The following is a 14,650-nucleotide window of genomic DNA, read 5'->3' as shown; positions in this document are numbered from 1 at the left end:
TTATTCCCTTTAGTCCTTTGCTTCCCTTCATTTGCCCAGAAAATGAACTGAGAACACATTTAGATTGTTAGATAAGAATGAAAGCCAAGAGACAAATAGACGGATTGCATCTGTTTAGACAGGGTGCCACTAACGATGGGGTGAAAGACGGCCATACGATCATTAACGGCTCATCTCCAGAGCACACACACACACACACACACACACATACATCTAGCAAACCATTGCTCTGGCATAATTAATGGAATAGTTCACCTAAATACTAAAATGTGCCATCTTGAGGCTAAAGTTGTCATAACAGAAAAAAAAATAAAAATTAAAAGTTGTGAATAACATGACTAATTTTTTAACATTTAAAAAACTGACATCATCTGCAGAATGTATGCAAACACAAATTCACTTAAAAAATACTGTGTTCGATATTCATCTGCTGACCTGCAGTGCAATTTCTGTTTAGCAAAATAATTATAATACACATCATTCAAAAGTTTGGATGAGAATATTTTTTTAAAGAAATTAATACTTTTTTTTAAAAAGGTTGCATCAAACTGATCAGATAGGACAGTTTAACATTTATATTTCAAATAAAAATTTTTTTTATATTTATTAAGGAATCCTGATGGTTTTCACACAAATATTAGGCAGTACAATGTTTTTTGTTGTTGTTGTCAGCATTGATAACAACCATTGAAAATAATTCCATTTACGCTTTGTTATTGTATAAAAAATTAAGTTGTTCTGTGGGAAGCCATAATTCCAAATGGAATGTGTTCAGAACAGATATACACATTGTAGAACAGAAATGAACATCATAAATGTCAGATTGTCAAGAAGTCATTATAACGTGTTTGGGAATTGCAGAGGTCCTCGTTTCATTAGCGAGAAACAAACTCCCAGACACATGATTAGTGTTTAAGAGGCTGCCGTGTGAACTTCTGACCAGAAACTTTATTAACTGCAGCCTTTCAAACATTAATGGATGAAACCTTTTACCCTAATGTTTTTCTGTAAAACACATATCATTTTTTTAGTGAGATTTTCAAGAGAAATGCCTGTGAGAGGGAGAAAGCCGGAGAAAATCAAGTCAGTACACTAAGGTGCATAAGCACCTCTCTCTCTTTCACACACACATATGGTGACTTGGCTAAACAAAACTTTAACACCATTAACCTCTGAACGGCCTTGTGGGATATTTACTCTTTCATCTCTCGTTCTCCCTCATCCCTCGTTCATAAATATTCATCCCTCTAATAGAGTTTTTCACAGTGTGAGTTCTGCTAATTCCATATGACCCCAACCAGCACGACAGCAGCCAGAGATAGAGAGAGAGAGAGAGAGACATAGAGGTGGAGAGATAAGACACTCACCGATGATGTACGTCAGCAGAAGAGCGAGAGTCAGCGTAATTGCGCTGGCGCTCAAAGCCGTACACTTCCAGTTACAGCAGCGGTAGGGCTTGCTGAACGAGAAGAGCGGTCTGGAGAGGGTGGTTCTGGGTAGAGGCCTCGGAGGCGGCGAATACACCGTGCTGGATGTCAGAGGGTAATTCTGATTGGCCGCGTTGAAAATGGTAGACGAACCTGAACTATGCTTGAACAGGAAGTGCCTAGAAAGGAAAGACAGTTGATTTATCAGTCAATTTCATTACGAATACCTCAGAAAAACAAATCACACCTGAGAGACAGAGAGAGAGCAAATAGAGTGAAAAAAAAGAGAAAGGTGCGATCGGAGTGTGTGATCACTCTCACTTGCTTTGGTTACTAATTGGAGTCATTTGCTCTCACGTGCATTTAATTACAGATATTTAGCACCAGAGATTAATGAGCCATTATTAATAGATAACATCCTTTAGATTAATTATGATATTAATTACACAGAGGAGTCCATTCTTAGAGTAATTAAAAGGTGCCTACTTAAAAACAATTCACTCAGAGATGCACAGTCCTATCAGTAACGTTACGATGGTGGGCGGTTACCAAATAAAAACAAACTACCTCAATGAATTCTATATTAAGATTTCAAGTTGAAATTTATATAAATATAGGGGTAATATTTTTCTATTTTAGGTGTATGCTGTACATACTCTACCATCTCTCTACCATTTGAACCATATCTTTGCTTTTTTGAAATTCACTAAAACAGTCTGTTGGTGTGTAAAAAATAAAGGAATTAATTTTATATCTTAATTAATGTGATTAAAAAAACTGCATACATAATAATTTAAATTTTTAATTTTTAATTGCAGGACACCCGAGTTCTTGTAGTTATTCTTTCATTTTAAAACCAAAAGTTTTTTTTTTTTATCCTGACATGTGACTAGTTCAGTTAGTCTGTGAGGCTAACACATGGGCACAGACACATGGCCGTTTAGTCATGTCATAACGATGACAGACAGATTGACAGATAGCCATGGGAAAATTGGTTACAGCTTTTAGCTTAAAAGCCCAAAGGCAACAGAAGACAGATCTTCAAATTCCCAAGATACACATGGATTCTCTACAGCAATTGATGTCTTTGCAACATCAGCTAGAGCTGGACAACTCTTCCAAAGACACAAAGGGTCAATCGATAAAAAGGACTAAAATCATTGAAAGGTAGATCAGTCTAAACACATTTACAAGTTCATATGCTGATGAGACAAAAAAAAGCATGATGACATCGATACTGACTGAAGATGATGACTGAACACACACACACACACACACACACACACACACACACAGACACACACAGATGCGTCTTTGTTTATATTATAATGGAGGCTACCCATCTGTTGTTCTTTAAAATTAAGTTAATTACTACCCCCAGAACAAAACTGCACCCCAACACACAGCTTTTGGCATTTTTGGATTTTTATTGAAACGCTGTTTAGTCCATTTATGGTGCTGTTTTCATTGTTGTGTCTTCCCAAAGGTCCCCACAAAATAGGTCGTTTCAGGTTTTACTATATTTCTGGGGACATTTGGGCCCTACAAAGTTAGCAAAACCTGACCGCTCTTACATGAGGAGACTCACAAAACCACTGTACATAAAAATACAATTATGGCTGACAACAGATGAACAATTTTAATAAAATGTAATACATTTTGTGCAGATGGGACAATTAATTGGATAGATCATGAAAAATATTGGATTCGTCAATTAATAGGATATATTAAAATTAATTGGAAATAAAATTTTGTTGAGGTATTGCAAAAAGTGCCAGTAGATGGACATATATTGTCTATTTTTTCCATATCAATCACTTTAGCAAAATTCAGTTTGTCAGCATCAAATAAGTGTATTTTTTATTTATTTATAGTTCTATATGATTAATTGTATGAAAAGAATGTGTTAAATTAGCAATCCTAATTAAAAAATATTTTCTGCCAAGGGATACAAAAGAAAAGAACAGATACTGTTTCAGGGTCATATATAAAGAAAGTCAAGTAGTTCCTTTGGCTCAGGGGTAGAGCATTACATTAACAGCGCAAAAGATTGTGGGTTCAATTCTCAGGTAACTCACATACTGGTGAAAAATGTATATACTGAATGCACTGTAAGTTGCTTTTGATAAAAGTGTCTGCTAAATACATAAAATGTAAGTACTAAAGGTGAGAATACACCCAGAAACACAGATGCAAGTTTTGGTTATTTGTTTAGAGTGTCTTACAGGAATGCCATACAAAGCCCTGAAACGAGGTTAAAACGAGCATGCAATGGTAAAATGAGGCTTGAGACTGAGAGAAAAATGACAGTTTACCTCAGCCATTAAAAAGAGAAAGTTAATTTCACACTTAGACACGCAGAACTAATCCTGTCTTTATTTACTGTAGAATAAATAAATAACAATTAACACGCAGAAAACAAGAGAATGAAGGTAAACAAGACAAAAAGAGAGAAAGAAAAGAGCAGGTGTGAACATGGGGGATCACAGTTTTACAAATCAGATTTCTACAGTCTCAAAATAAATTCTATTCCACTGGCTGCTTTTCTAAATGAAATCTCAGAGCCTTGAATTCGCATGGCCAGTGTGTGGCTGATTTTAATATCAAACACTTTGGAAAACTGTGAAACAATCTCAGATTAAAATAAATCTTTAGTGACAACATGGCTAATGCAAGATAAGGCATAAAAAAGTACTTTTAATTGATTATCATGCATCTCCATTGTATATAAAAAAGAGCATATTCAACTTGATTCAAAAAACATTAATGTTTCAATATATATTATATATTAAAATACTTACTTAAGCCATATTTTAATATATGAAACATATTTTATATTAAATATCAATATTAATTTCAATGTATTTTTTGTGTGAAAAATATCAAAAAGGTGTGCACATCTAAAATCAAGTTGGGTACAGGTATAGTACATGCATTTAGAAAAATACATTATTTCATATATTATTTTATGCATAATAACTGGACAACTTTTTTTGGGGGAGGGGGTCATTTAAAATCAATTAAGCACAATTGCATATGAATGACAAAAAAAAAAACTGACATATACAATGCATATGCAGCATATGGCGACTGAATCAGTGAGTGTTCGGAGTAATATGCTGATGGGAGTGATTCTCCTCTGTGCATTAATGTTGGTCTATTGATCCAGATTTAATTGAGAAAGTTCATTTGGGAGAGAGCAACATGTCAGCAGGTATAGCCATCACTATGACGATGACACAACGCCAATGTCATCGGGCGCCGGGCTCAAACTGCTGTTTAAAATCGGCCAGAATCATTCACGCAACCCTTTAACCTGAGGACTGTCCTGCAGCAGTTGGCAGGATTTTTCGAACCACTCTACAAAATTGGTAAATCTGCTTTTCTTTAACCCCCAAAATCTCAAAGACAACATCCGAATAGGCGACATTCACTCTGTGCCCTGTTTCAAGCTAAGTGCACAGCCACGGAAACTGTAAGCAAGTGAGGTTACATGTCTACACTCCTACTGCCGGCTTCTTTCAGACGCTTCAGTCTCCTTTCAACAGCAATTAAGTGATGTTTGAAAAACAGGACAGGAGCTGCTGGAATAATACGGAAGGGCTAAATTACCCAGCATTCCTCTAATAGCCACAAGCATAAATATTCTATTGCTGCCTGCTGCTTGTGGAGAGTTTAGAAAAGGTGCCGCGGTGCTTAGTGTAGTTGAGAACACTTAAAATCTGTTATTAGGTGTTGTTTGTATAATGGTGGCTTTATTTCATCACACCGTGACAAAGAGCCTTACATGCTTAACCAACGTGGCAAATCTTCAGAAAACAATAAACTTCTCTTAAGCTATCGGCATCAGAGCGGATATGTGACTCAGCGGTTGTTTGTTCAAGTTCTCAGTCGAAATAAGTTTGACCGCTACTGCCAAACTCACCTTGCTGGAAATCTAGGAAAGCCGTTGTACACGCGCTCATATGTATGCACACGCACGCCGCTTTCATTTTCATCAATATCTTTGGGGTTTGTGTGTGTGTAAGACAATCACCCCAGGAAGACAGCTTCATTCCTCCCTCAAAGCAGACATGTCTATCCTTCATCATTTATTTACTCTTCCATTTCTCTTTTTCAGAAGAGAATGTCAACCCTCAATCTTCATCTTCTTCATCATCATCATCATCATAATATCTCTCCATCTGTTGTCCACAGACAAACACATATACTCATGCATATTCTCTTTCTCTTGAAGATTTAGTCCTTCCTTTGACTGTTTTGTTATCCAGGCTTAACATTAAAAAATTACTTGGGTTTTTCTTTTGAAAGTTGTTTAACTTGGTTGCTTGAGGTTAAAAAATAGAGTCTGTGTGTGTGTGTGCCAATTTTTGCACACCAAGTGGATGTCAATGAAGAACCGGGGAAAAATGTTTTTACAAAACACTAAATGTCTTAATGAAAATGTTCAAATGCAGATGTAGTTTAATGGGACACAAAACATAATTTCCTCAGTATAAAACAATAGAAGTCCGATGGAAAGAGCCCACTACTATGGAAAAAACAATGTGCGTGTGTGTTTGTATTTCACCTGGTCTCTAGTGGTATGTTGCTGTTCAGTGCCCATGTATTGTGTGTCTGCCCGTTGTCATCCTGTCCAGCTTTGTTCCCAGAATCCAGCGGTTGGCACCGGGCGGGAAGCGTGCTCCTCTGCACCACCTCTGGAAGGGGAGCCGGTGCTGGACGAGCGCAGGTGCACGCGTGGGGCGGCGGAGGAGGAGGGGGCAGCGGACGAAAGCTGAACTGTGCCACAGGGCTGGAAGGCAAATCTTGAAAGGGAAAGATAAGAAAGAGAGAAAGAGCAGGAGGAAAAGAGATGTAATTATAATATTTAATGATAGTCTTCAAAGCGTCCATTTCCTGAAAGAGAAATGGATTCTTTTAAAAAATCGTTCAGACTCTATTTTCTTGTCAAACTCAAAAAACCTTTGGTAACACTTCACTTTTCAGCATAAATGTATAATGATTATAAAGCCATTCTTAATGCATGTCAATGTCCTACAGTTTGTAATCATTTGTGTAGCCTCATAACTATATAAAAGTATAATGCATTAAAATGCAAAATCAGCATCCAATTTCCTGAGTTATTTAATGTGTTATCATGCGCATTATGCTGAATTGTACTCTTAATATACATTACTTATACATTATAAGATGCACTGGTGAATGGATACTGAAAGTGTCAACGAATAGAGTACACATCTCTGTCCTTTTCCTTTACCTTTTCTTATATATGTTGGATAAACTATTATTTAACAGAAAGACAGAACAAAGATTACCAGAGTATGTGAAATTGTAAATAAGTTATCACAACCTGTGATTTTGGCCTGTGCCACCACACTTGTCTAGCGGTTTTTAAGTCTATCCAACTACAAAAATAATACAACAACATCAATCTGTTAAAATTGTCACACCGAGAAAGTTACATTATTTGGGACCTTTCTAAAACACAACAAAAAAACAAATAAACTCTCATTTCATTTTCTCAATTTTTACACAAATATGAGCGCACTGAGCACATTTGCTGAGCTCAATCATTGTCTATACTGTCAATAAATATGATGGAAATTACTCAAGCAAATACTTTTCTTTTATTCATGGGAAATATAAGCTCATCAGCAACCTAAATTACAATGGACTAGTTTATGTGACCCATTAAAAATAAATGTTTTTCTTTTCAGTTGCTTAGTTTTGTATGCGTATAAACAACAGGAGAAAAAACGAATAAAATGACATGAAAGGAATAAAATAAATAAGTCTACACAAAATATGTTTCAGTGAAATAATTAACAAATTAACAAAGCAAAAAGAAATAACAGTCTGTTTTGCTTCATTTTTACGGCCAAGCCAGAGATGGCTGAAAGTGCCTTCTGTGTTTTTTTCTTTATTTTACAATGGCGTTTTGTTCTTATTGTGAGTACGCATAAAAATAAACCCTTTACAGTTTCAAGTAATGTCTTACTCCATCTTCTTTTTGTTTTTTTGTTGCTATGTTCATACAGGAGCCTCTCACATACACAGTATGTCATTAATAACACTGTTAGATGTTTATAGGCCTATGTTGTTAATAATGCATGCTATTATAATCAATGTTTTATGTTCTATGTTTTATTTTATACATGTATATATATTTTGTACTTTAATTTTATAGCTACTTATTTTTTCAGAATTGTATCTTATACTGTTCTATTAGAATAAGTAGAAATTTTTATCCATTTTTTTATTGCTTTGTGGGAAGAAAATTTAATTCGGCCTATATGTAAATTGGGCAATATTGCATTGAAATATATATATATATATAAATATATATATATATATATATATATATATATATATATATATATATATATATATATATATATATAAAAAGGCCAACATACACTTTCCCACTCACCCTCCCCCTCAAAACTAATTCACATAAATGTAAAAATGTTTTCAACCATTTCAAGCTTTTGAAGCAAGACTGAAAAAATAAAATAAAATAAATCAAGCACATAGAACATTTGGCATACAACATTCTGTCAAGCTTCTGGTACTTTCTAGCAACACAAAAATCTGTTATTGACGTGGAATTTATGACTGGCTTTTACTGAAAGTAGCAATTACTATGCTATACAGTGTATACTATAAGAACTGCATTATAGCTATAAAAAGACAATTATATTAGGACATAGCATTCAGAAATATACAAGATTCAATTAATTATATAACACATTTTACTTTAGGATACTTAAGTTTAATACTTCTACTTGAATTACAACAAGTTGAATGGTTTTTAAAAGCATCACAAAAAGCATCTACAAGTGTCTGCATCTGTCTCCACCGAGATCACAGAAACTCATCTGATGTTGCAGCACCTGCGCACATGCTGTGTTTTTCCATCATTTTCTCTTCTCTTTCATTTAAAATGAGGCTCAGGGTCTTACACCTACTGCTAAACTATAAATACACACAAACACAAATGCGCACAAAAGCGTTTGATCCTTACCTTCTAATTCCATTCCAGGGTTATCTATCTGTTTTAGTGAGCAAGAGATTCTTTCTTTATTATTTTATTACTTTCTGTCCTTTCACTTCATGCCTTTCACCTAATCTCTTCTGAGAGCCAAAATGACTTCCTAATCTGAGAAGAACACTTTCTATTTGGAGATTTGACAAAGACGCACACACAAACACACACACACGTCTACACAAAGCTCTAAATCTCAATCTGAATGAATGGACCCAGACACAAAGAGAGCAGCCGAACAAATTCAATTAGGAAACCTCACTCTTAAAGCTCTGGGATTGCATTACACCAGAGCTCTTTTACTCTCTCCATCACCTCAGAAACGAGATCAAATCAACTCAAATTAACACTCTTTAAAAACTATTTTGCACTTTCTAATGCAAAGCCACAATGGCAATACAAGCTGATGTGATTGTGGGCAAAAGAAACGGAATCCACACAAATAAGCACATATACGACACAAAAAATCTCCCAAAAGTCTGCACTGGATTTAAGATCACCCTGCAAACACCCTTCTCTTCTTGAGATCACTTTTCCATTTTCTAATGCACTTAGAAATACATTGTATTTCACTTGGCTGTGGAGTTGAGAGCGAACAGCATTGATTTAGATTGGATTTGCTGATTAAATTAGGCTGTCTCTGATCTATGAGAATGTATGATGTTTTAGACAGTGTAAATGCACAACGGTTTGAATGGGAATAGACCTCTGAAGATAATATAATCAAAGCACCATTCTTCATCGATCCAGCAGCGAATAAAACACAGAGACATTTCCCTCTGATACACCAGCATGCACAAATACACACATCCGTCTATCTACTGTCTACCCATCTACCCATCCATCCATCTATCTATGCACAGTATTACTCATTTTTATTACAATGAAGTCATTTCAGAAGTTGCAACAAGTGTGACTTAAATTTAGACACCATAATACTATAGAGTAAAAAAAATAGATATGGAATGTTGAATATATATTTCATGGAAGAAGAAAAAAAAATGCTTCAGTTAGAGTATAGAGCTTTGAGAGTTTTTAATTTATAATTTGATTGGCTATTATATAACAATAATGAAACAGTTTGTGCATGGTCTCAGTATTTTGAATAAATAGTAATGCACATACTGTGAACATATGCAGTTCTGAGATTAAAACAGGAGTAGGCCTAATATTTTACAAGTGAGTCTAAACGAAAAGGAATTATTTAAAACCGAAAAAGAAAACGAACCCCCTTATGGCTAATTATTTATTGATTATGCACTTCAGAGTATCGTTAGTCAAGATTAAGTAAACTTACCCCCCTCTAAAATAGTTCACTTAAACTGTTCATTTTAATGCATGACTGCATACAGCTGGCTCTGCTATCATTACATCCACAGTCGCCGTATGTTAGTCAATCCGACATGCACTGAAAGGAAAGAGATCTTCAAGCAAAGCCGATTTACATGGAAAGTGCTTTTCAAGAGTTACATTTCTTAGTTACTGATGCTGATACATTTTAAAAAAAATGTGGTTAACAATATATTGTGCATCCCTAATTACAACATAAACCATTGCACAATCATAATGAGCTTTACAAGAATGAAACAAAACTATAATCACTCTTGCAGAGGTGCAGCGCAGTGTATGTGTGTGTGTGTGTGTGTGTGCTGTGTGTCGGTGTCACAACTGTTTTTTCACCCTAGTCATTTTGAGAAGCAGTGTCATGTACAGAGCAGCGCTAAAACTGCTGCAAACATACACATCGACATAAACAAAGAAAACCCAGCATTCACATCTAACAAACACACATAAGCACTATAACACATGAGATCACACACATGTACACGCACACAGTAAAGGACCATTAACCTGGCTGGTCTCCATGGCAACAGAGCTTGGCCCTCATAATCCAGTGCAGAAACCTTTGACTGAACGAGGCAAGCATGGAAACACACACACACACACATTTAAATGTGTGTATGACACTGATTGCACTGAAGACGCCTGAATACATAGCTATATAATTCATCCTCACCCTAAGAGCGCTCTCCACCTTTTTCTCGAACTATCTAATCCTTTCTCTCTCGCTCTTATTATGCACTACTCTCTCCTTACAGATACAAAAACCAAGAGAGGATCAACTTATCAAAAAATAATGCATGGTAATGTGTGTGTATGCGGGAGAGAGATGGTGGAAACCTTATAGCCATTAAACCGTTATTAAATATCCCTCTTACTACAAAATTACTTTAAGAAAATCAATCTGTTTCACTTATGGAAATTTACAGTTCCATCTCGCCCACAGCCGTCTCCTCGGATACATGACACCCCCCACCACCACCTTCACATCCTCAAATCTTCATCTGTCAGAGAAGACACCTTATTATGACACATGCTCGATAGATCCAAGGCAAATTCTGACAAACATCCCTCGTTTCACTTTACACGCCACAAGACGGATTGGGCACTTGAAATTATACCCCCATTTAAAACTCCAATCGATGGCTTATACCCAAGACTCAGCCGTATATTTTTAAGTAATATGTTACAAGACTTGCACACACAAATTTAGAATTTTTTCCATCATAGCTCAGCCACAATTGGCCTCTAAAAGCACAGCTTTAATCTTGTTTGTGTACAGTACTATAAAAATACAATGCAAATATCTCTTCTATGAAATGCAGATCACATACAGTAACTTTTAGCGGGGTTAACCTTTTCAAAGGAATCTATCTATTACGGTCAAATATTATTTTAAGGCACAGTTCTCACTATTAACACTCTATTAAGTTCAACTTTTGCCTCATTAAAAACTCCCATACACGACTAAAATAAAAAAACTGTGCTGTGAAAATGAGTTAAGACCGCTCATTTGTGTACCGACATGGTGGACACAGCTGTTACCACAGCTGTTCAAATCGACAAACTGCAATACTGTATAAGATTTATATTCGGACTGAAAACATAAATTTAGGCTATCCACTGGCGTTTTCATTTACTGATGCTATTCAGTTGGCAGTGCAAAACCCAGCAGTGCATATACGTACTTACTGGCAACCCACCAAAATAAAAGCTTGCTGATTTGAAGTTAAAAAAAAATTATTTAAATTTTTAAAGTAAGTAATTATTAGCATTTCATTTTTACGTTTATTATAAAATATTTTAATACTCCCTTTTTACTTTAAAATATAATAGTAGCCAATAATCAAACTTTATTATGATATTTTACAAAAAATAAATAAATAAATTGCAATAACATTATTATCACTATTATTAATTTATTTTTATTAAATGGGTCACACTATGTGCCGTTTGAGATTCTCCAGGTGCTATTATGAGAACCATGCAGAAAACGTTATGTGCACCCCAGCTCATCATAAGTAACTAGTTAGTGAGAACTGGTCTATATACTAAAGTGTAACAATTATTGAGGTTCTTCTCACGCAATTCAAATTTTATATTTGGGGTACAGTACACCAAACAGCAACTACTTTAGTGACATACTTGCATTTAAATCTATAGAGAAGCAATATATAATTGCAGTCCTTACATTCAACTTTCAATTGCTTTCAGTTTTAACATAATATGCTAAAATTGTACTTGTATTTTTATTGTTTTGTCTAGGGGTTTAAAACTTAAAGGAAAAGTGCATCCAAAAATTACAATTACATCACCATTTACACGTTGTTAAAAACCCACATAATTTTCTTTTATTTTTACATAAAAAATGTGTACACTTAAATTTATTATTAAAGTGGTCCATACAACTTGCGCACTATACTGTTAAGTCTAAAATCATTCATAGCTTCATGTGACAACATGAACTACATTTGGTAACTTACTGAATGGAGAAATGCAACCAGCAAAATGTAGTTTAAGTAAAAAATTTAATTTAAAACGAGAGTGAGTAAATAAATAGATTTTGTTATCTCTTTAATTAACTTGAGCTGTTATTTATAATTACTACTACAGTATTTGCAAGAATTGTAAATTTAAAAAACAAGAAGATAAAGGATTTTTTTCACTATTAGCACAAAGTTTCATGAAGTGTAACATTCAATTCACTCACTCACTTCCTCTCAGTCAGGCTCAACAGGGACACATTTCAAGGGCGCACCGCTGGCTTTAACTGAGCTTTCATCTTTGTTTACCCTTACCAGCTGGTCTTGTTCACACATCATAAAACACACACACACACACACACATAAAAACACTCCACCCCCAATTTACTCACAATGATTATTTTGTGTTTAATTATTTTCAGATTGATTGACACCACTGATCTGCGTGCACAACCACACTTGCAGCTCTGGCATATTAGCAACTTGAGGAAAACTGCTAAACAAAGAAACATCTGCTGTGAATCCCAGTGCAGGGTCTCTGTGATGGGTTTCAGCGAGACATCTGCTGCAGCTGTGACTCATGCGCCAATGCCTCTTTGACTCTACCTTTGCCGCCGTGACTCATGCCGCGAAACCTTAAGGATATTCTCCCACTGCCGGCATGGTACCTCAGAGATAGGGCCTGCCTCGATTTTATACGTGCTGATGTGTCACCTACCCACCAGCCTGTTGCATCATACTCGCTCGGCTGCTCTTCTTTTGTTCTTAAGTCGCATCTGCTTTCATGCACCTCTGCAGTCTAACAACCGGCCCCTGGAGCGGGAGGCCCCCAGAGGACCCTACGCTTCCCAAACTCTCCCACAATAAAACTTTACAACTCAACATCCCTCCTATTTTATTTACATCAGCCCTGTGTTTTATTTTCGCACCTTGTATCTGTCTTGTATCCTTCCGTTTTTTTCTTTCTTTGTCGCAGTTGTTTTTCTTTATCAAAAAACCATGTCTGCTCCAATTATAGGCAGATCTCTCATTGAAAAACGTTCCTGAGCTCTAGAGAGTAAATAAACTAAAAAGAAAAAAAAAAGAATGAAAGCGGGACAATATGTGTGTGTGTCTATAAATTTCTGGCTAGATTCATTGCTCTGTTTTATAGCCCTCTATTCATTGAGCTTATCAGATACGACACAGTCTATTTACAACAGACTTTATCACATGCGCACACAGCCCATACAGTAAATCTTCTGCCAGTTATTCGCTTCCCTGCCATATGTAGAACTCTAAATGTCTCACGAAAAGAAATCTTGATGGTACAAGAGCTCGTTATACACACCACCCCATGTCCCTTCCTCTCTCATTAAATTCAGCATTCTTTAATGCCATTTCTCTCATCTTTGTATATGTACGTGTGTGTGTGTATATACCAGTCCAGCCGTCAGTCCACAAGCTAATCCATTAATTAGTTGCATGACTAACTCACCAACCTCGGGAGGCATCAATCAAACACAAACACACATGCACATGTGGACAGACACAAACACCCAGAGGGATGAAAAATGAGAGGTGAAAAATGTATGTGGGAGCACGCAGATCAATTTGCAAGCTATTTACACATCTGCTTGAAAGAGACAGTGCATGTGTGTGTGTTTGCACATTGTCCCACAGTCATATTAAGTATTCCAAACACCCCCCGCCCCCACACCCCCAAATTTCCCATAATGCTTCAGGGCAGGTGACGCTCCACCAGCCCCCCACCCTGCCACTGAAGGACAGAATGTTGAGTGTTTGTGACTTTCACTCGTCACACCCTTTGAGAAGGCTTAACAGATGTGAACGTACATAGCAAGGATGCCCACACTTGTTGCACATGGTAGCCCACCGATTCATAACATATGCGCAGAAACCCAGCTGACCTACATTTCCATATTTCTCTGGGTTCCCGTAGCTCATCCTAGATGTTGTTTATTTTGCGGTGCTTATAAAACACCTCCTCATTGGCGACTCGCAAACGTGACCTCAAAGATGTCTCAAATGCTAGTGATTCCCTATAAGTAGTGAGTGTCAGCACCGGGAAACGAAGCCAACGGCGTTTACCGACTTGGAGCTGTCAGTTGTGCGACATACATATGCATTAGGTCTACTGCAGTGTCAAAACACCTTATCACAATGACATCCAACAGGGTGACCTGGAGGAGCACTTGGAGAAATCTGCGTTTGTGTGTGTGTGTGTGTGTGTGTTTGTTTGGTGTAAAGTAACACACTTTGATGACAGGACATTTAATGAGGTGACAGGAAAATGACAAGCATTATAAAAACAGAGATGGGACGGGCGCTGACATGCATGCACCCACGCA

General features: G+C 36.3%; 1 protein-coding gene across 3 annotated transcripts in view; it reads right to left on the bottom strand.

The window, feature by feature from the left end:
* The window catches only part of LOC127957601 (teneurin-1), a 131,602-nt gene that overhangs the window by 65,512 nt on the left and 51,440 nt on the right, over positions 1–14,650 (bottom strand). For all 3 annotated transcript variants that reach the window (XM_052556221.1, XM_052556222.1, XM_052556223.1), the window contains exons 4-5: positions 5,998–6,235; positions 1,368–1,606 (exon numbers count right to left, since the gene is read on the bottom strand). In XM_052556221.1, coding sequence (XP_052412181.1) covers positions 1,368–1,606; positions 5,998–6,235 — 477 coding nt within the window. The remainder of the gene's footprint in view (positions 1–1,367; positions 1,607–5,997; positions 6,236–14,650) is intronic.

The sequence above is a fragment of the Carassius gibelio genome, chromosome B5, assembly GCF_023724105.1.
Source record: "Carassius gibelio isolate Cgi1373 ecotype wild population from Czech Republic chromosome B5, carGib1.2-hapl.c, whole genome shotgun sequence".
NCBI classification, from domain to species: Eukaryota; Metazoa; Chordata; class Actinopteri; order Cypriniformes; family Cyprinidae; genus Carassius; species Carassius gibelio.
This window is presented reverse-complemented; position numbering and strand designations above follow the sequence as displayed.